This window comes from Rhamphochromis longiceps, linkage group LG16 (assembly GCF_057381845.1).
Source record: "Rhamphochromis longiceps isolate RC_006_pf linkage group LG16, R_longiceps_female_GT1.1, whole genome shotgun sequence".
NCBI lineage: Eukaryota > Metazoa > Chordata > Actinopteri > Cichliformes > Cichlidae > Rhamphochromis > Rhamphochromis longiceps.
Window position 1 is genome coordinate 20233596 of NC_140572.1, and position 21178 is coordinate 20254773.

Genomic DNA, 21178 nt, shown 5'->3' on the forward strand with positions numbered 1-21178 from the left:
TCTAACCGAGGGAAAATACAATTACCAATGTGTGTGTGTGTGAGAGAGAGAGAGAGATACACGGAGAGAGAGAAAGAGCATGCACAGAGCGCCTGTGTGGGCTGTGACAGCCAGACACCGATGGTGAGAAGAGAAAAATTCCATTCACAGACAGAAAGTAGTTTCCTGACTCATCTCACATATTGATTAAGAGTTGCATAGAACATGTAGGCTATATTTCAACTTCTCTGGGTCCTCCCCCAAGTTATTCCACTGAGAATAATGGAAGAAAAATGGGGCACATTTTTCAATAGAGATTTTTTAGTGAACGGTGGATTAGAGCATCAGGATTTACAACAGAAGGAACATAATAATCCATAAATTTGGGAGTTTTTCTCGTGTGACATGTGTGTGTGTTGAGCAAGATCATGAGTGATCAGTAATTTAAGGTTTCACAGTTATCACTTTGCAACAGCAGTGAATTCGCTTTAAAGGGTGGGGAAGCAGTTTCCTGTTTCCAGTCCTTCAACTGAAAAGTGGTGACCTTAGAGAAACTTGCTCTACAAATTGGGATTTTCTTCTTGATTTGTTGGTCAGAACCTGTTTTTCCATGTAAAATGTGACAGCAATGACAGTGTCGTTACACACTTTGATCAGTGTTCCAAAATGTAGGTTTTTGTTTTGAAGAAGTCTCTGCACATGTCACCAATTTTAGCAGACTTGTTTATTAGCACGTTAATAGCCTACGTTTTAATTATAGAAGAAAACAGCTTCATATATCACACTTCTAACCAGGCTTAAGAAAATAAAAATATGAAGGCAAGGCCTCTGTGAAAGAAAAAAAGAAACTATTTTATTGCAGGCTTTTTTTTTTTTAATATTTCTGTAAAAATTGATATATAGTTTTTTGGGTTTATTTAAGAATTTTCCTTTTTTAGTAAAATGCTTCAACCTCACACACCCTCATAAAATGATCCCAAGTGGCAAAACCCCTCTTATGTGGAATTACTCCCGGTTAATGTCTTAAGAAAAGCCAAACCTGTGACAAGAGGAGACAAGAGAGTCTACTATTACATATAATTGACATTCTTTAAATCTTAAGTTGGTTTCCTCTAATTTTTGAACTCTTTGAGGCTCTAAATAGCTAACTTTTATTTCACAATTTATAAGGCAAATGCCCAAACTGCTGTATTACGTAAACAATGTAATATTGAGGTGGAGCAACTCTTACCACGAGGTGTCATTGTCAGAAATCTTTCTATCTTTGACTTCCTGCACACTTAAACTAAACCGCACTGATGCGGTTGGCAGACAAAGTGCCCCGTTTCTGACGGTGGCAGTGACAAAAAGAATGAGCCCTGTGTGTGGGACAGATGTGAGATGACCTGGTAAAGGTGCTTGCTCATATCTCTCTTCACACTCACACCATGTCTGTCTGGTAGTTCTGTTTCACAACAAGTAATGAATGGACAGGTAAGTAAGTCAAATGATAAGCTCAAGTAAGAGGAATGCAAAAACGTGCAATAAAATCACTGCATTGATTAATGTTGCAAACAACATAATGGTTCCAAAGTCACAGATGAGCCAGTGATTACAGTGAAAAGCTGATTTCTCTTTTTCACATGATTGCTAGCCTTGACAAATCAACCCAATGACTGAACAACACATTTTCACTGAGTCTGTGCAGAACAAATCTATTTACGCACTGGATTTTCTGCGAAATCATTGTTTTTAGTTTGTTTTCCGTATTGCTCACTGCAAATGAAGAATATAAAGAAAGTAATATTAAAACATAATAAAAAGCAACATTGGAACGAATCTGAGCATGAGAGTTGCTGCTTCTGGTCTACTCAGAATAACTTCAGATGTCCGAAAGCACACCTACACAACCACAAGCTTCCTCTGTTCACCTCTTCTGCAGCATGGTTGATCGCTTATCATCTGCTCAACAGCACAACACAGCCACACGCCAGTGCACTTTTTTTCATTTAACTTGTGCGTTTTAAATTAAAAACATTTAGGAAATGTTATTTTGACAGCATATGCTGGGTTTTTAACTTGGTTAATGAACCTGCTGTTTTCCAGGAGGTTTACTGCAGTCTTGATGGTTGATGAAGTCATTCACAGCAGTCTTGATATTTTTTTTTTGTTTGTTTCTTTCTTTTTCAGTTTGGAGCAGAAGGCTGGTTACCACAGGGCAGGAAAGCTTGTGGCTTTGGTGATTATGCAGTTCCTTCCAATTCTTTTTTCTATACTAAACGATATTTGTTACCCAACTAAAAATAAAGCCAGTATGGAAGTGCAAAATGCTTCCCTTTCTTTAATGGCTGCTACAGGCTCCTGTGTTAAAATACCCAGATTTACAGCATAAATACAACCAGACACAACAAATGGGATTTTGTTCTCTGGCTTCTTCTACCTCTGAGACAAAAGCACGTTCCGGGGGTTTTCTTTTCCACTTAATTATTTTAAAATATTTAATTTAATTTTTTGTGTGTGTCTTTGTGATCTTGGGAAGATACTCTTTGTTTTTGCTAGTAAAACTTGGCAACTCATTTATGATCAGAGTGAATTACAGATTGCCATTGCCAAGCTGGTATCCAGTGCCAATGTTGGCTGAGAGCTCTCTCCTCCAAATATGGTTGCATCAGGTGACAATAGAGGCAATTTTTGCTTTGGAGTTCTTTGATATTTAAGAATCCTTGTTTTGTGCCTGAAATAACCCACAATGCACACCCACATTTTCTGTTTTACTAATCTGTTCACAGTTGTTTGAGTCGAAGATTTTAGACCAGATGGCATCTAGTGATTCTCAATAGTGCCTGGGTGGTTTTCAATGACTTGCCTCTCCAGACCATAATCACATCCTCACATTAGGCATTTTCTAACAGTAGATTCCTTTACTATGTGCTGTGCCCTGATATTTTACAATCTTTCATAACAGATGTACGGTTTTTTAGTAGCCTTTACATCTCATTGTAAGTTTTCCAGGTACAACAACATGTATAATACTGAGAAAAATGCCATTTTTAAACGTATTGTTTTCATTGGGGCGATCGTGGCTCAAGAGTTGGGAGTTATCAATAAGTTTGATGTGTCACATGGCCCTCTTCCTATTGAAAAAACAAAAGTTGTATCCAAGATGACTGACTTCTAAATGGCCACCATGGTCACCACCCATCTTGAGGAGTTTGCCCCCTCGCATATACTAATGTGCCACAAACAGGACTTTAATATCACCAACCATTCCCATTTTATTACAGTGTATCCATATAAATGGCCCACCCTGTATTTTAGAAAAGGGAATTAATCATGTTTTTGTGATATACCACTGGCCAACAGGCCAAACAGATTGCAGTTTTGGCTGTGGCTGAAGCTTCAAGGGGATTCTGTTCAGCTTTCATGAGACTCAGTCGAGGATAGCATTTCCCTGCCCACAATATATATGTTGGGGATGGGGCACTGCTGACTTCAAGTGAGGGTATAGACAGGCAGACTTCCTGTCTGCCTTTCTATGCAGGCAGACTTCCTGCCTGTATAGAAAGGTAGGTCTATCACTTCATGACTGAACTGCTGGGGCTTCTAAGCATTTTCACTTTGCATTAATACTGTGGAATATCTGATTGTGGAGAATAGGAGGGAAGAAATTTCACAGACTTCGCTTATAGTGAGCTCTTTAGAGCGCCCCATTCTTTCATAAATGTTTATTTAAAGGCTACATTGTTGGTACTTGATTTTGTAGACCTATAATGGAACTAAAAACACCTGAATTCAAAAATTAAAAGGTGTGGCCCAATACTTTTGTCTATCTCAAACTCTTCTTCAAAGGTGAGGGAAGGTGGAGCAGGAGAGCGGCTGATGGATTAGTGGCAGCATCTGCATCTGTTTGGTAGAGCAGGTGGATATTGGTCAGTCTGTGTTCCTACTCTGAATTATGGCTAATCTGTAGGTGACACTTTCACACAATTGTTTGCAATTGTTTACAGAACTTAAATGTGTTTTTCACTGCTTAAAGTTTCATGTGGCACCATTAAAAAAATTAAACTTGTATCTGTTCTGAAAATTGGGTTAAATAATGTCTTTGTTTTGCTTTGTTTGCTTCTTTGTGAATGCCTTCAGCTTCAGACCCACACATACAATGACTCAGAGAAATCTGAGATACAAGGGAAAGAAGTCCATGATGTTAAGGACTTCAACCTCCAGCAGTTATAAAACATGGAGTTTACGCTGGCAAATAATGGTATTTGTTTGTATCATAAGCTGGCGTTCTCTAATTCTTCCATTCTCATTTGCTTGTAGTTTCTGGTACCTTTAAATAGCTAATCATTGCTACCCTTACTTGAAAAGTGGCACCAACAGTAAGGTCATCACCCAAACTGCAACACTAAGTATATAAACATGTGGTTGAGGTGGAGCACCACTTGCCACATGATCTCATTGAAACCTTAAATCTGTCCATCTTTAATTTCCTGCACATTTAAGTTAAACCCCACTGCTGTGGTCAACAGACAAGGCGTTGTATTTCTGACACTAGTGGTGACAAAAAAACAGAGGCCTGTTTGTAGGACAGAAAAAGGTATGAGATGAAATCATGGGCTTTTACAAATATTTGTTCATATCTTCAAGCATCTCTGGTGTTGTTACTGTATTTTGCAACATGCCATGAGTGGACATGATCATTATATATCTGTTTAAGCTCCTTAATATATGAACAATAACGAGCTCAAGAGAAAAATAAAAATCTGTAATTCAGTAAGTACATTCATTAACATTTCAAACAAAATCATCTTTCAAAAGTTGTACATGAGTCACTTATTAGATTACATTAAAAAAAGTTTTTTTCACGTTTGGCATCCTGTAACAAATCAGAAGACTGCATTAGAAATATCAGTAAGTCTGTACAGAACAAATCTATTCCATTAATGAATTTTATGACATTGTCAAAGTTTTGGCCATCAGAGTTGAATATATATATATATATATATTTTTTTTTAATTCCAACTCAATTACATGGATTTGAACGGGGGAACAAAGTCATATCAGAAAATAAAAAGAAATTCAAAATAAAATAAAAGCATTGTCTGGATTAAACCTGAGCGTGAGAGAATAAAGTTGCTGCTGCTTTTGGTCTGTTCATGATAGCTTAATAGGACACACAGTGCATCTACACAACCACAAGCTTCCTCCATTCACCTCGTTTGCAGTCTTTCTCATCACATTATGCCACTTCATACAGTCATGTGAAAGATAAAGTTTTCAAACACACCCATCAATTCATCAGACTGTGGAACCATATATAGTAGCAATAATTTTTCAGTCCTTTGAGTTTTGAAGCTTTTGTTTTTGCACAGCTGTCTTGAGATTCAGCATTTATCAAATCTGGGTTGAAGTGTGTACTTCGACTAGGTTGTGGAAACACCCTGATTCTTTTCTCTTTCAGCCATTCTGTCATACATTTGCTATTGTACCTGTGCTTGGGATCATTGTAGTGTTGCATGCCCCAGTTTTGGCCAAGTTTTAGCTATTGGACAGATGGCCTCACATTTTACCTCGAGAATACTTTGGTATACTGAGGAATTTGTGGTCGACTCAATGATTGTAAGGTCCCCAGCTGCATCACAAACCAAAAAGCATCCCCCTTCCACCACCTTGACTGAAAGTTGGTTTGAGCTGTTTGTGCTGATACACTTTGTTTGGTTTTTGCGAACATTTCAACTTTGATCTCATCTGTCTAAAATATATTATTGCAGAAGTTTTGTTGTTGTTTTTTTTCAGATGCAACTTTGCAAACCTAAACTATGGTAGAACACTTTGTTTGTTGGTTTTTTCTCCTGGAGTCTTTGTCCTGGTAACTCTTCCAAACAAGCCATAATGTCTAATGTTTTTTTAATTGTTCTGTCACAAACTTTAACAGGCCTATATAACCTAATCTAGCCTCTGAGCATTGCACTGTCAGACCTTGGAGTGAATATATGGTGTTTTGTTGCTCTAGATTGAAATTGCAATAACACTAAGTGCAATACTCTCTCTGGCATCATTGTATTATACTCATATTGTATGCATTTGTACTCTATTTTATTCTATTTTATTCAATTGTATATAGTATTTTATTTTATTCTATTCTATTGTGTACTGTATCTTATTGTTATCTTATTCCAGTGTTTTTCTTTAATTTTTCTATGCAACTTTGCACTGTCCACTGCTGTAACAAAACAAATTTCCCACGCGTGGGACTAATAAAGGTTATCTTATCTTATCTTAGATCAGCCAACTTGGTGAAGATCTACTTAGATTTACTTAGTTTTTCACAGAATTATATAGTCAAACTTTTTTCTTTACATGACTGTACTGATTTACACTTTTACACAATTTCATCCACAAGTAGCCATTTCAAATGAAAAAAAGTGAGGGAATGCTGATGACAGCATATTCTGGATTTTTAACTTGATTGTGCCATGGTGTGCTGTTCTACTAAACCTTGTTTAGTAGTATGTCTGTGGTTGATGATACCATATACTGCACATTGTTGATATTTAAGTGCTGGATTTGAAGCTGAAATCTGATGCTCATGGGGCTGACAAGTTGGTGATTCTGGTCTTTCAGCAGTGAAAGAAGACTCTGGGTTTTTAACTTGGTTACTCATGTTGTGATATTTTCCACCCTGTTTGGTAGCGTGTCTATGTTTGATGATAACATATAGTGCACATTGTTGATATTTAAGTGCTGGATTTGAAGCTGAAATCTGGTTTGAACAGGGCTGGGCTGCTGGGGAGGTCAGTGCTCCTGTAGAAAAAGTCAATAATTAAATTACCCATTTTTAGATGGTAAATTCAATAAATTTAGTTTCAACTATCCCCCCAAAAAATAAATAATGCTCTTACGTTTCCAGTCATAAAAACTCTGGAAGATGAGGGCAGTCAGTATGAGAATCAGAAGCACTATGCCAAAATAAATGTAGAAGTATGGCCTCCAGTTCTTATCCTCATTGTGATCAGGGCTCGGTGTTGTTCCTACAAAAGCAGAATCACCAGATCAGTCGTGCTAAACTGCATCCACGAAAATGTTGGCAGTGATTTTCTGACAAATAAAGCTTCTCACCTGCATTTTTATCATTATTATCGGGGGTTTCAATCCCCTGGTACATGTCTTCAGGGAATGATACATAGTAGACAGAATTAACACTTCATATTTTATTATTTTATATTTTAATGCTGATGAAGAATAAAATATATCTGAAAGCATACCTGATACTGAGATGATGATGGAATGGCTGATTACGCTGCCATTATATCCTAGTAAACCACATCTGTACTGACCATCGTCATGAATGGAAATCTCCTTGAAATTTAAATATGAGATCAGCTTATCCTTATCAGGATTCTGTGTTATCTTCACATTTTTTGTTTCATGAATCCGTTCACAGTTGACTGAGTCAAAGAGTTTACACCAGGTGACCTCCAGCGTTTCTCCACAGTGTATAACCGGACAGCTGACTGTCAGACTTTGTCGTGGAGGAGTCTTCCAAGTGCTGTTTCTTCGGACCATAATCGTAACTTCACATGATGCATGTAAACCTAAAAATAAGTAAAGAAGAGAGATTTAGAGGTGATAATAGTTTAAAACTGTTTTTCTTTGTTTTTTAAATTGTTTTGAACATTATCTTATTTATATCTGATTGTTGTATAATTAAATTATTGAGTTGATTAAAACAGTCACTGTATGTAGGAACTATTGCATTTTTTGACATTACTCATAGTTCTTAGCTTGACTATGGTGCTTGTTTTACAAGCTTAAGCATCAAAGTGTTATTCCTGTCTTACACTACTGTTGTAACTACTAATAGCAAAACATATATTATGGGCATCAAATTGAAAATAAGCTAATACCATTTATAAATTATATTATTAATTTCAAGCATTTTACATGTTTTCTTTGTTCTACTGCGAATAAAATATGATTTTATAATATATGCAGATTTCTTGCATTGTGTTTTCATTTACATTTTACTAAGCATCCCAACTTTTTTGGAATTACACAAATTGTCATTTTCATACTAAAATTGTCAACTTTTGTATGTTGAAGATTAAATCTTAATTTATGTGGTTAAAATATCATTTTGTGATTTAATATCAGTATCACACATCAAATTTGTATCAATTCTACATGCTATGTTTAAGTTCAGGATTCAGCAACACACATGAAAAAACAGTAGAATAAAATAAAAAATAAAGATCAAAACAAGATAGGAACCAAAATGGAATGGGAAAGCACTCATTCTATGGCAGTGCTCATTTTGTGCACTCCTTGGAAGGAATACAAAGATTAAACTTAAGAATCAAATTACTTAAGAGCTTTCGCTTTTTAAAATATATTGCAATACTTTTACTATCATGACACGGTGTCATGTTTCAGTGTACCCAATTATTATATCTATGTCTCTTATGTTCTACATTCCAGTCTTGTGCTCTCAGTCTTTACTTTTCAGTCTCAGCAAACAAATATCTCATTTGTTTAAGTTGTTCTTCCATCCATCCTTCCATTTTTACAATTAGTTTATATTAAATAACTTATCATTAATAGAAGAGCTTTCAGAAAAAGCATTAATAAAGGTTTACCTTTACCGTGTCCATCTACAGAGACAAACACAAAGCAGCAAAAAATCATCAGAGAGTTAAATCTGTCCATCAGGCTCATCATACTCACGACCTTAAATTTTCAAATTATCTGTTGAAGGTACTGCAGAGGCTTCTTGTACTTGTGAAAAACTCACCACTTCCTTACTCCCTGCATGTGTGCTGCACACACATGTGCATTTCATGTTGTAACATGTTTTTTAGTTTCAGTATTAAGGAAGAATGAAGTTACTCCATTTCCTCCTCGGTTTGTTTGTTGTTTATATTTGATTTTTATATTCCTTCTTAGCATCAAGGGCCTTTTGCAGCTATTTCCACTTCCTTTTTATTTCCATTAGCAGTCTGGTTAGGGTTTAAAGAGTTTAGTTCCTTGTGTTATTTTCCTTAGCCTTTACCTGTGTGCCTCTGTGTTAGGTTATATAGTGTTAGGGTCTTATCTCTGTTTTTGTGATTTCTTGTTTTACTTTGTTTTACTGTCATGTCTCTCTTGTGTCATGCCTCTGCTTTTATTTCCTGTCTGTCTTCATCTTCATTTTGTTCAGCTGGGTTTATTTTCCTTTCGGTTTTCACTTTACACATTAGTAAAGACAACTTAACATTATTAATAAGGTATTGGAAAATTTACTTTTAAACCATGAATGAACCAGTAGACTTGCTCCAGAGTGAGAGTCCCTGTCCTTCGTGGAGTCCATGCTGGGATGCTAGATAGTGCCCTATTCAGAGACTCCATTCTTCCTGCTGGGCAACATGTGAACAATGACAGTGAACTCTGAAAGGCTTATGTAACGGACACCTAGTTCAAATATAGGGGTGTTCATGAGCGCACTAGGCGCCAGGACTCCTTAAGTGCCAAGTCTAGGATTGATTTTCTAATAAGGCCATCAGACCTATGGCTCTATGTCTTGGACACTCGGGTGAACAGAGATGTTGAACCGTTAATAGATCACCACATGTAGTGAGGTTGGGCTGGAATGTCTGGTGGAGGGCCCTGTCTGGGATATCTTCACTGTGGACACTGAGTCCACGTGGAGCATATTCCACTTTCCTGTCTGTCTTTACTGCTCCACTATCTAATAAAGGTAAAATGCCATAAATCTGTCTTTAAAAACAAATAAATAAAAGAGCAGCATCAGGGAAGAAGTAGGACAATTCATCCACTACTGTAGCTGAGGTCACAGGGTTAAAAAAGTTCCACCCTTGGGAGGTGGATGAAAATTCCCCATGTCTTTATTGTTGTAGGGCTGTCTTCATTAAACTGGGATAGTGTTTTCCCTCTTTAACAAGGGAGCTCTCTGGGAAGGTTAGTGTCATCAGTCCACCCTTTAGTCAAACCTCAGATTGAAGAGGAACAGTGTAGCTTTCATTCTAGTTGTGGTTCAGGTGGATCAACTCTTTATTGCCTCAAGAATAATAAAGATTGTGTGAGTTTTTGTCCAATCTCACACAACCTTCTCTTTTAGAACAGCTTAAATTATGCTCTCCAATGGCCAGGCCACTTGGGTATGGGAATTGCTCCAAGTCTGGATACTTCTGGGTTTTCTTGGTTGACCTGCAATATCATGTGGAAGTGAACAGTAATTTTGAATTGGCAAACTGGGGTGAAAGTCCTCAGTAAGTTTTTGAAAAGGGGACTCTCTGGGAAGCTTTGTCCCAGCTCTATATAGTTTTTGTCCTGTCCTACAAATCAGCATGTTCTGTAGTCACAAAGGAGTCATTCATTGCTTTCCTTGATGTGTCCTTTGGAGGTTTGCCTCAGGAATATGGTGTATTAGGCCAAAGGTTACAGGCCATTTAGTCCCAGTAAAACTATAGAAAGAGATTGGTTCACATTGTAAGTGGACTGGACTCCACCAGTACTGAGCTTCTGTTCAGAACTTTTATGGATGGGTGGGTGGTGTAAGGTCAAAATCAGTTGATTTGTGGGCCTTACCATCTCATTTCTGATTTTTTTTTTACATAATGTAGTGTAAGTTTAAGGTGATCAGAGTGATAATCTCCAGGTTGTACTGGCCAAGTGTGAAACAACTGTGGACAACAATTAGCACCAAGTCTATGACCATGATTCTCAGTCGCAAAAGTTAAAAGTACCCATTTCAGGTTGGGGATGAGCTGCTGCCCTTTGCTCATGCTTGAGGGACATACTAAGCAAGAAACTGACACATGGAGCTGTGCAGCATCTGCAGAGAATGTCTGAAAGACTGAAATTAGACAAGCAGGTGTTGGAAATGTGCTTGATCCAAAGGTTGTCTGATTTCTCCCTTAGAGATATGGTGAGGAACATGAAATGGGCTCACAGCAGAGTCACTCTTTCAAACTGAAAGGAGCCAGGTGTCAGGTTAAGGCTGTGTGCAGGCAGAAGTGGAAGTAGAAGGACCCAAAGTGCAGACACTCGGAGGCAGAAAATAACTCAAAACTCAGCTTTTATTGCTGGATGGCAAAACGTAACAAAAATCCAAATAAACTTACATGACCAGGCAGACAGAACACACAGCCTAAATGAGAGTAGATCAGAACACAGACACAAAGAAACACAGGGCTTAAATACACAGAGGGAGCAATCAGGGAATGGGTAACAGGAGGGAAACACAGCTGGGGCAAATCAGGCCTAACGAGACAAGGGGAAGCAAAACCAGACACAATAACATCAGACATGGACTTTCAAAGTAAAACAGGAAACATTACACAGACTCACAGGCAGGCACTATAACAAAGGGAACAGAGACGTGGGACCAGGGCAGACACAGACACTGACTGGACGTGGGGATACAGCAGACAGGGGAGACAGCAACATGGAACACAGACAGAAAACCAGAACACTAAAACTTTAACCAAACCCCACCCAGAGAACCTAAACTAAGAATAATCCTAAAACCCATAAAGCAAAGCTAGAATATAATGAAATAACAAAATCAAAGAACCAAAAACACAAAACACTGGGTCAACGACCCAGGGACCCTAGCACCAGGTTGTTTCAGGTCTATTCAAGAGGCCCAAGAAACAGACATAATACACCTCTTCTTACCTCTGAAAACCTCCATAGACACTGTTATGGCCCGTCTAGGCGCGGCCAGACCACAACATAAAGGGTGATCCATCCCCGTCCAACCCCAAGCAGCACGTCACACACTTAATATTTTGTGACAGTGATTTATTTACAATAAGTGCAGTTAAACGAAGGAAGGGAGCATATCATAACTTCAAGGTGAACCCAAGGCCAAAACAACAAACAAAAAGTAACCTATCTCAGGAATAAACACAACTTACCTACTCAAAAGAACTAAACCAAACGGCAATCACTTTCCTCCCTGCCTAACAAAAACAGGAGAAAACTGATCAAACAAAAAGGCGGTCCACCCCTACATGCTCTTACATTAACATAATATAGTGACACAGTGAACGGTCTGCCGGTTGGGTTGGGCCGAGGATGAATGAATTGGCAGTCCCAGGCGGTCTCTTCTTATCCGCTGTCTCGCAGTCCTCAGCCAACTGGTGTGAGCCATCCACCAATCCCGGAGGAGCACCTGGACACTCAAATTCACACATGATTACGATCACAGTCGTAACAGACACAGATAGGCAGCATATAGCTATCTAAAAGATATATATATCCCATTATATTGATGCTCAAAGTTATGGGAAAAAAGCATATTGTAAATAAAGAAAGAATCTTGGCTGGAGTAGGTGAAAATTAGATTTGATTGGCCGTTTTTATAAGAGCTTAAATGTGTGTTTCTGTGTTTAAGATTTCATGTGGCTATTGTATTTCAGAAGTAATGAAGGTTAAAAAAAACTTGAAATATTAAATAATAAACATATTAAAAGTGCTCATTATTCCATGGTATGAGCCTGGGCACACTGCTCACCAGCTTATAAATCACAGCAAACCTTTCCACAAGCATAATGTAGTAAATGAGTGTTATTTTCTGTCAATTTCTGTTTTTGAGACTTGACAAGAAAATTATGATCATGCATTACTGCTTTATTGACCTGTTAGCTGATATCACACACTGCACATACAGTAAAAGATGGCCACAGCTCGAAATTATTAAAAGCGAAGGCAGTTCACAAGTACCTTAAATCTGAATTCTTTCTAAGAACGAGGGGCAACTTCTGTGATTTCAAAAAGAAAAAATGTTTGGTCGTATAGATATGAAAAAACTTTCCCTGGTCCCCCCACCATATATGCCTCAGTAAAAACATATGGGCAGAATCAATGGTTTGAACTTATACTGAATGCAACATTAAAAAAAAATCATACCTATAGAGTCTGTAGTCTATTGTCTATGTTTTTATTTTAAAAAACAAAACAAAAAATCAAACATGTATATATACAAATACATATATACTAATGTAGATAAACTGAGTGTAAGTATTAGAGAGCCAGGATTAAATACCCATTTATACTGACATTTTAAATTATACTAAACAGTTAAATTGCAGCTTTACCATAATTGTTTTAATATTTTTGATAAACGCCTCTTTTTTCCAGGAAAATGCTCTAACTTCAGACTCACTTATAAAATGATTCCGAGAAATTTTAAGGGTGAAAATCCCCCTTAAACAGAATTGCACACAGTGTATGTCCACAAAAAGGCCATAACATTTTACAAGGGGAGATTTCTTTAAGGTTTCCAACCTCAAATGGTTAACAAACATAGAGTCTACTATGACAACTACTGTGTTGTCTTTATTTAATATTTCCTCTAATCCCCCCATTCTCTGTTGCTTGTAGTTTCTGGTACCTTTTAAAAGCTAACCAATACTACTCTTTCTTGTTTTTCTTTTAGTTTAAGTATAGAATATGTGAAAAACAGGACCAATAATAAGGCCATTGCCCAAAGTGCAATATTAACAATGCGTACATGTGGTTGAAGCTGAGCGTCCCCTGTTCACAAAATGTCATTGTCAGAAATGTTTCCATCTTTAACTTCCTGCACATTTGAGCTAAACCACACTTCTGTGGTCAATAGGCAAGGTGTTGTCTCTGACAGTAGTGGTGACAAAAACAACAAGCGCTGTATGAGGCACAGGTATGAGAAACTGTTCATATCTCTTAAATCTCTCTAGTGCTGATTAACATGTCTTTTTTTAATGACTGCCATCTTTCTATAACAAATCAGTCAGAAAACTGCATTTAAGTGTTATTTGTCTGTCAAGAAGAAATCTGTTTATGACCTTTTTATGAAAGTACGGCAGTTACTGCAGTCAAGTCAATACAAGGACTGGAATCAGATGACATCAGAAGCACAATACAAAGTACAATAAATTATTAGTTGAAAAAGAAGTGCTGCTGCTGGGAACAAACCTGAGGGCTAGAGAATGAAGTCACTGCTGCTTCCGGTTTAGTCACGATAACTCTAGAAGACATGCAGTTCACTTAGAGAACCACAAGCTTCCTCCATTCATCTGTTCAGCAGTATGGCTGTACAGCTGTACGTTTCATCACATGACTCCACCACATTTTGCAAAACATTTTTTAGTTTTTTCATCTGCAAGTGTCCATTTAAAATCAACAACACTCAGGAAAATTTGATGACAGCATACTCTGGGTTTTTAACTTGGTTAGTCTCGGTGTGCCGTTTTCCAGCAGGTTTGCCGTGGTTGATGACAGCATACGTTGCATAGTCTTCATTCCTGACTGCTGGATTTGAAGCTGAAATCTGGTACTCATGCGGCTCGTGAGCTGGTGATCCTGGTCTTTCAGCAGTGAAAGAAGACTCTGGGTTTTTAACTTGGTTAGTCATGGTGTGATATTTTCCACCCTGTTTGGTAGCGTGTCTATGTTTGATGATACCATATACTTCACAGTCTTGATATTTAAGTGCTGGATTTGAAGCTGAAATCTGGTTCGAACCGGGCTGGGAAGCTGGTGATACTGATCTTTCTGGAGTGTATGATGAATAGATGTCATTTAAAACAGACAAGTTGGTCAGTGGGACAGGAGTGGAAGGAGGGCTCCATTTAGGGAGGTCTGGTATCATAAGAGTCGGCATTTCCTATGGCACAAAACACCAAAATGAGAATATATTAAACATATATTAGAATATATTAGTAAAAAAAAATTCTCGACACTCCCATGACAATAAATCTTAAGCAAGGTGGAAGATAATTAGCTTAGAAAACAAGTAAAATCAGCCTGCCAGGTTGTCAGAGGCTCACAAAATGTTATATACTGTATTACTTGTTTATTTTATGGCCTATAAAAACATTCAAACTGAAACAAAAAGAAAGAAATTGTTCATCAGTGAGTGAAACTACGGGTTCTCCTATTTTCAAGCCTGTTGTTAGACCAAAAGTACCCTGAAAAAAAAGTCAAAAATTATACTACTTCAAGGTGCCATTAGACGCTGGCTCCAAAAGTGAGTAAGTAAAATTTTACTTATATAGCACCTTTCAAGACAAGGATAACAAAGTGCTTCACAACAAAATAACAGTGCATAAATAATACTTTTTGTCCCCCCAAATATCCCAAAAATATATTTTGATATGACCAACATTACCTCTCCCTTTACGTAGTTTAAGGTCAGCACTCCTGTAGAAAAGCCAATAAATAAATTACCCATTTTTAGATGGTAAATTCAATGAAATCAGTTTCAACCATCCAAAATAAAAATTTGTGCTCTTACGTTTCCAGTCACAAGAACTCAAGAAGATGAGGGCAGTCAGTATGAGAATAAGAAGCACTATGCCAAAACAAATGTAGAAGTATGGTCTCCAGTTTTCATTGTGATCAGGGCTCAGTGTTGTTCCTACAAAAGCAGAATCACCAGATCAGTCGTGCTAAACTGCATCCACGAAAATGTTGGCAGTGATTTTCTGACAAATAAAGCTTCTCACCTGCATTTTTATCATTATTATCGGGGGTTTCAACTCCCTGGTACATGTCTTCAGGGAATGATACATAGTAGACAGAATTAACACTTCATATTTTATTATTTTATATTTTAATGCCGAAGAAGAATAAAATATACCTGAAAGCATACCTGATACTGAGATGATGATGGAATGGCTGATTACGCTGCCATTATATCCTAGTAAACCACATCTGTACATGCCATCGTCATGAATGGAAATCTCCTTGAAATTTAAATATGAGATCAGCTTATCCTTATCAGGATTCTGTGTTATCTTCACATTTTTTGTTTCATGAATCCGTTCACAGTTGACTGAGTCAAAGAGTTTACACCAGGTGACCTCCAGCGTTTCTCCACAGTGTATAACCGGACAGCTGACTGTCAGACTTTGTCGTGGAGGAGTCTTCCAAGTGCTGTTTCTTCGGACCATAATCGCAACATCACACGAAGCATGTAGACCTGCAATTATTTTTTTTTTTTAATTAATGCGTAATTCTTACCAGAAAAGAATTAACGCCTGTTTACGTAAAGCATATTTTCTTCTTTTGTGATCACAACAATGAAATACATTTTTTATCTTAATACTATATAAATTGTCCCATCCCACACATGTCGTCCATCTTAATTATTTATCTATCTGTCATTTTATTAGTCTAATTATGTCCCAGAGCTCTCTGGAGTGCTAACATTTCAAAGACAGAGAGAATATAGACATAATGGTAATTAGATGCTGTGTATTTAAAAACAACATGTTTCATATTCACATGTATATTTATACATAAGACAATTTATTTTATACAGTTTGTATTTCATTCTATCAGTATTGTTTCCTCAGTAACTGGAGGACTTACTGGCCATTTACTTGCGCAAGATAAGATTAAGATTCATGTTTGTAAAGATTTGTTTTAAGTTTTATCTTATCTGCTACAGATGTAATGTTTACATGATTTAATTAATGTTTAATTAATGTTTTTACAATAAACTTTATGATAATATGCATTGTATAAAGGAACTGTATTGTATTGTGTGGCTTTTGTGTGGCATGGTTGAGATTTAGTGCCGTGAGGCTGCATGCCACAGAGGGAAATCTAGTTGCAGATTTTACCTTTACTCTGGTTTACACTGAGAGAATGCACCTCCTGATCTGAAGCAAAAGCCCTTTAGTCTTACTCACACATAATTCAGTGCTCAGTCAAATAATAGACACCTCAGAAACCTAATATTAATGATGAGAGGTGTAACAAATCTACAGATAGACAAGAAGCCAATAATACTTCGAGGTAGTGCCCATATGCCCTGGTAATAAAAGGTAATAAAAATATTCACATATTTTCTACGATTTTCCCTCATCATCTATAATATTGACATGTAATTTCCATCATAGTGGCTGTAACACATAAATATGCCCAAATTTGTCATGCCATGTTCAAATAATTCATATCAGCACATTTTTCCAAGAACAACATCTGATTATTTGGTTAATTAGGTGTGCCTTTATGATTTGACGTTACATAAAATATCATCTCTCTATTTTTTTTAAACTCCATAGCGTGCCCCAGAAGTACGTCACTATTATAAAATGTATGTATTGTTAAATGGCTGTACATACTCTTTTTATTTAGTCCAGCAACAACGCCATGTATACAACAATAACAATAAAGTGTGCTACATTGTTTGTTTTTGGTACAACTTTAAAGAAAGTTGAATTAAGCATTTTAATCTCTGTCGTGTTTTTTTCACACTCATTATGTTAAATATTAAATAAATAGTTTTAAACTTCTATCTTTGTTCCTCAGTAATGATTACTCTATATCTCTCTAGTCTATGTTCTAGCAGTGTGCTCTAAAGTGTTCCTACCCTCAAACAACCATGGCACATCTATAACAGCTAGTCCATCAATAAAATAATATCTATGTTTACCTTTGCCGCTTCCATGGACAGAGACAAACACACAGCAGCAAAATATTATCAGATAATTCAGTTTATCCTTTAGGCTCAACATGCTCACAGCCTGAAAGTTTTCAAATAGTTGACTGTAGGTACGTCAGGGGCTTTTTTTCACATGTGACAGGCTCACCACTTCCTGACATCCCACACGCATGCCACGACCATTCGGCACATTTTGTGTAATTCAGTATGCTGTTACTTAACAAAGTTTCCAGCAATGTTAAGGAGGAGTGGACTTTATGTAATCAAAGAAGTACTTTTCCAGTATCTCGCTGGTAGTTCGGTACTTCGACTCAAGTAGTTCCATTAACTTTTTGGCTTGGTGAGGTCGGCTGCCGTGCTGGATGCTCTCCTAAGTTAATTTGTAAATTTTTGTAGTAAATTGTAAATATTGTAAAACTTTTCTTCTGTCATTTAATGGTCGGGCATTGTACAGCTACAAGCATTTCACCCCCATGTCATACTGTGTATGGTTGTGTGTGTGTGACAAATAAAATTTGAATTTGAATTTGAATTTGTTTGGTTTATGACTGGAGATTTATCAGCGGGGCTTTAGGGGACTAGGAAATGTTTTGTCATTGCTTCTCAACTATAATTAAACCCCTATTTTTAAAACCCCCATCGTGATCCTTAGTGCTGGAAGCATTATCCACAGTTGTTTAGTTATTTTACAGAAGTTGTTTCATTCACCTTTATATGGACCCTGAGTTTCTAAAGGTGGCTATTGGACCTGCTTGAAATTGTACACTTAACTAAAGCTAGCTTTCCAGTGCAGAGTAGAGACTGTTAGGGCCCTGTGCAGAAATTCAACGGGGCCCCTCTAACCAGCGTTCTTCACCATTATCTCATAATTAATCTGGAACCAGTCAAACAACTGCTTGTCTGACTGGTATACTTGTATTAGGCGTCTCTCCTCCACAGTTAAGATTATATTAACTGTGAATTATATTTAATGTGAGAATAGCTCCTTTTTATATTCATGAAGTAGCTTTCATTGTTGTCCATAGCTTTGTTTAAACAGGAGTTAGAGGAGGAAGGCTGGGCCCCCTTAGGGAGGTCAGGTATCTTCTACTATTATGGTAAGCTTTAAGCATTGATTAAGAGTTTCAACGTTTTTCAGCCCACAGGGCACTCCACTTGCCTGCGGCCTGTTACGCCTCGTGGCAAGCAGCACTTCTGTGTAATTCTTTTTTTGTTTGCTAATTAATTTCTTGTTTGGTAGTTTTGTCATTTGTCAGTTTGGAAAATAAGTTATGTTAAAATTTGTTTTCCTTTATGGGTATGTAAAAACAAACCAAAAGATCTAAAAAGTAGTATTAAATTTGTAAGAACATTCCACAATACAGTCCTAGAGCATTGCATTTTTTTTTTTTAAATGAAGATGCAGCAGGGTTTTTTTTAAACAAAACTTAAACATGCTGTTATTTTGTTTTATTTTGTTTTATTAACTGAGGGTCAAAGTGTTAACATGCACAAATTCACTATCTAAAAAAGAACACTTTAGCTTTGCCCCAGAAAATGAGGAATTTCTGATAGTTTTCTTCAGACTTAAACAGGAAAATTGGATCAATTATTACACAAAAAAATAATCTTTTCTTCACACTCGGGTTACCAGTATACTTATATGAACAACTTATAATACCGATCATGCTTCAGCCTTCATTATGCTGCAACCTGTGTACATACATGTGCGTTAGAAATCTGAAGTTTACAGCAAGAATGACTTTTGTTTTTACTCTTTTTTGCTCTGTCTGTGCAGCCAGCAGGTGGTGTAAGTTCACATTCACCTTTCTATGTAGTTTGTAGACAATGCTTTTCAGGGTCATGTGAATCAGAGCATACTTTTCCAACAGCATCATCTGGTGGAAAATTGTGTGTTACTTCATGTGGATATGCCATTATGTGTGTCTCTGTACAAAATTAATGTAATCATTTATTTCTCTTTTAGCTTTTGGTAGTTATCTATAGATAAACATTTTGGACCACAGTGACATGAGAGTATCACATGTCACTGTGATACACATGTCATTTATACAGTTTGTATTTCATTCTATCAGTATTGTTTCCTCAGTAACTGGAGGACTTACTGGCCATTTACTTGCGCAAGATAAGATTAAGATTCATGTTTGTAAAGATTTGTTTTAAGTTTTATCTTATCTGCTACAGATGTAATGTTTACATGATTTAATTAATGTTTAATTAATGTTTTTACAATAAACTTTATGATAATATGCATTGTATAAAGGAACTGTATTGTATTGTGTGGCTTTTGTGTGGCATGGTTGAGATTTAGTGCCGTGAGGCTGCATGCCACAGAGGGAAATCTAGTTGCAGATTTTACCTTTACTCTGGTTTACACTGAGAGAATGCACCTCCTGATCTGAAGCAAAAGCCCTTTAGTCTTACTCACACATAATTCAGTGCTCAGTCAAATAATAGACACCTCAGAAACCTAATATTAATGATGAGAGGTGTAACAAATCTACAGATAGACAAGAAGCCAATAATACTTCGAGGTAGTGCCCATATGCCCTGGTAATAAAAGGTAATAAAAATATTCACATATTTTCTACGATTTTCCCTCATCATCTATAATATTGACATGTAATTTCCATCATAGTGGCTGTAACACATAAATATGCCCAAATTTGTCATGCCATGTTCAAATAATTCATATCAGCACATTTTTCCAAGAACAACATCTGATTATTTGGTTAATTAGGTGTGCCTTTATGATTTGACGTTACATAAAATATCATCTCTCTATTTTTTTTAAACTCCATAGCGTGCCCCAGAAGTACGTCACTATTATAAAATGTATGTATTGTTAAATGGCTGTACATACTCTTTTTATTTAGTCCAGCAACAACGCCATGTATACAACAATAACAATAAAGTGTGCTACATTGTTTGTTTTTGGTACAACTTTAAAGAAAGTTGAATTAAGCATTTTAATCTCTGTCGTGTTTTTTTCACACTCATTATGTTAAATATTAAATAAATAGTTTTAAACTTCTATCTTTGTTCCTCAGTAATGATTACTCTATATCTCTCTAGTCTATGTTCTAGCAGTGTGCTCTAAAGTGTTCCTACCCTCAAACAACCATGGCACATCTATAACAGCTAGTCCATCAATAAAATAATATCTATGTTTACCTTTGCCGCTTCCATGGACAGAGACAAACACACAGCAGCAAAATATTATCAGATAATTCAGTTTATCCTTTAGGCTCAACATGCTCACAGCCTGAAAGTTTTCAAATAGTTGACTGTAGGTACGTCAGGGGCTTTTTTTCACATGTGACAGGCTCACCACTTCCTGACATCCCACACGCATGCCACGACCATTCGGCACATTTTGTGTAATTCAGTATGCTGTTACTTAACAAAGTTTCCAGCAATGTTAAGGAGGAGTGGACTTTATGTAATCAAAGAAGTACTTTTCCAGTATCTCGCTGGTAGTTCGGTACTTCGACTCAAGTAGTTCCATTAACTTTTTGGCTTGGTGAGGTCGGCTGCCGTGCTGGATGCTCTCCTAAGTTAATTTGTAAATTTTTGTAGTAAATTGTAAATATTGTAAAACTTTTCTTCTGTCATTTAATGGTCGGGCATTGTACAGCTACAAGCATTTCACCCCCATGTCATACTGTGTATGGTTGTGTGTGTGTGACAAATAAAATTTGAATTTGAATTTGAATTTGTTTGGTTTATGACTGGAGATTTATCAGCGGGGCTTTAGGGGACTAGGAAATGTTTTGTCATTGC

The 21178-nt window shown here is 36.8% G+C and overlaps 1 protein-coding gene across 1 annotated transcript; it reads right to left on the minus strand.

The window, feature by feature from the left end:
* Window positions 1-13903: 13903 nt before the first annotated feature.
* Window positions 13904-17478, minus strand: LOC146650998 (uncharacterized). Its single transcript, XM_085385367.1, has 6 exons — window positions 17387-17478; window positions 15596-15925; window positions 15450-15497; window positions 15239-15361; window positions 15113-15144; window positions 13904-14608 (listed from the first exon to the last, which is right to left on the minus strand). Exons 1-6 carry the CDS (start codon window positions 17466-17468, stop codon window positions 14132-14134), a joined length of 1092 nt encoding a protein of 363 aa, XP_085241493.1. The 5' UTR covers window positions 17469-17478; the 3' UTR covers window positions 13904-14131.
* Window positions 17479-21178: the final 3700 nt, after the last annotated feature.

Excerpts from the sequence above, each read along its gene's own strand:
- LOC146650998 (XM_085385367.1), bottom strand. The coding sequence starts at position 17,468 with ATGTTGAGCCTAAAGGATAAACTGAATTATCTGATAATATTTTGCTGC. Across the intron at positions 15,926-17,386 it reads TGTCCATGGAAGCGGCAAAG|GTCTACATGCTTCGTGTGAT; the intron begins GTAAACATAGAT and ends AAATAATTGCAG. Across the intron at positions 15,498-15,595 it reads CATCATCATCTCAGTATCAG|ACATGTACCAGGGAGTTGAA; the intron begins GTATGCTTTCAG and ends CATTCCCTGAAG.